This window comes from Echinops telfairi, unplaced genomic scaffold (genome assembly GCF_000313985.2).
Source record: "Echinops telfairi isolate 266 unplaced genomic scaffold, ASM31398v2 ScPeMD7_7441;HRSCAF=8479, whole genome shotgun sequence".
In the NCBI taxonomy this organism is placed as follows: Eukaryota; Metazoa; Chordata; class Mammalia; order Afrosoricida; family Tenrecidae; genus Echinops; species Echinops telfairi.
Genome location: NW_022111341.1, coordinates 710,799 through 712,461, shown reverse-complemented (window position 1 = coordinate 712,461; position 1,663 = coordinate 710,799). Strand labels below are relative to the sequence as shown.

Here is a 1,663-nt window from a genome sequence, read left to right as displayed (position 1 = left end):
TTTTGAAAAATAAAGTCTCAATCAGACTAGGCTGGACTCAGAAAGGAATTGGCTCACATAGAACTTGTTCAGATTCAAGAGCGGAAAAAAGCAAAGCACTTCAGATTTTCCTATCGGAAGGGAATTTTCCAAGTTGGTTTAGGCTACAATCTCTGCTGAAAAAGAAAGAGCACAAGTCAGCAGGGTTTGCCAATTAGTCTATGTCTTGGGACACCTCCCAAATGCACAAAACACACAAGGAAAACCCTGATAGTTACCTACAGGGAGATTTTGATGTTGTTCTAATAATAGACCTAGAGTTTAGATTTATTTGTATTCTAATTTGCAATATTTGCCCTGGATTAATCCATTGCCCTGTGCAATGGATTAAGGGAAAGTGGCTCAAACCACCAATCACTGTCTACTCCAGTATAGATCTAGTCTCAGAAACCCTAAAGAACAGTTGTGTTCAGTCCTAGATGGTCCCTAAGAGTCAGAGTCAACTCGGTGGCCATGGAGGGGGGTTAATTTGCAATAGTACTATGATTCTACAATATTCTGGCTGGCTTTCCAGATTCTGCCTTATCTTCTGCAATAGCACTTGCCACTATCAAAAATTATATCATTAATCTTTTCCCCTACTAAATGTAAGCTCCCTCAGAGCAAGAATCTGTCTCTCTTCTAACAACATGATCGATGTCCAAGGCGAACAAAGCTGGTTACCACACAGGAAACCTCCATAAACACGCTAAATGAATGGTGACCACTGAGTTCTTAAAGGGAAATCAATTTTCACGAAACCCCGATTTTAGCAATATCTTACTTATTTTGTCCAGTGTGGTTAGTAAAGCTTCCCACCATTGTGTTCCAAATCTCCTTTTAAGTCTTAGTTCCAACATGAAGTTGATCTGTGATAGATAGATCTTTTAGGTGACCGGTAAGTGAAATTAGATGAAGCCTGGAGAATACATACTGCTCAGAAGAAAATCCTCACCTCTGCTTTGTAAGGGCCGGGATCCCAGAGGTTCATGCTTGGGCAGACACTTCATCGGTTGGAAGGGGCGTCTGTGTGACCCCCGAGCTCTCGTGAACAACGCTGTCTTACAACAGAGCAGTTCAGGGTTCCGAGCCATGACCTGGAAATCATTAATTTAAAACATTTTTAATTGTTTCAACAAATGTGTCCATCGTGCTTCCTATGTGCTTGCATTCTTTATTTTCCAGGAATTGTTTACAAGAGATCTACATACATTATTGCATGTAACACAGACAACAACCACGCTAGGAAGTAGTAATTATTATCATCGTCTTTTTCCTGAAAGGGGAAACTGAGATAAAGATTTTAAGAAGCTTAGCCAAGGTCAGGACCCCTGGTGGCGCAGTGGGCTGAGGTGTTGGGCTGCTATCTAAAAGGTTGGCAAGTCCCTGGGAGAAGGATGAGGCACTTTACCAGAATCTGCCCACCGCCCACCCCCGCCTTGGAAACACTGTGGAGCTCTCCTCCCTGGTCACTGGGAGTTGGAAATCACTCCATGTGGCGTCTTTTAGTTTTAGGTAAGCTTACACTGCTATGTGGCAATGCTAGAATGGCAGCACTCATAGAATCAGACTCCATGCATTAACCATCACTCTGTGCTCTCTCTCTTTATGCTTTTATGAAAACCCTTTTAAAAATAGCATTAAA

The 1,663-nt window shown here is 42.1% G+C and overlaps 1 protein-coding gene across 1 annotated transcript in view; it reads right to left on the bottom strand.

Moving 5' to 3' along the window:
• ZKSCAN4 (zinc finger with KRAB and SCAN domains 4) overlaps positions 1–1,663 on the bottom strand; it is an 8,054-nt gene that overhangs the window by 4,893 nt on the left and 1,498 nt on the right. Inside the window, exon 2 of the mRNA XM_004717404.2 lies at positions 974–1,115. Within this exon, the coding sequence (XP_004717461.1) occupies positions 974–1,115 (142 nt within the window). The remainder of the gene's footprint in view (positions 1–973; positions 1,116–1,663) is intronic.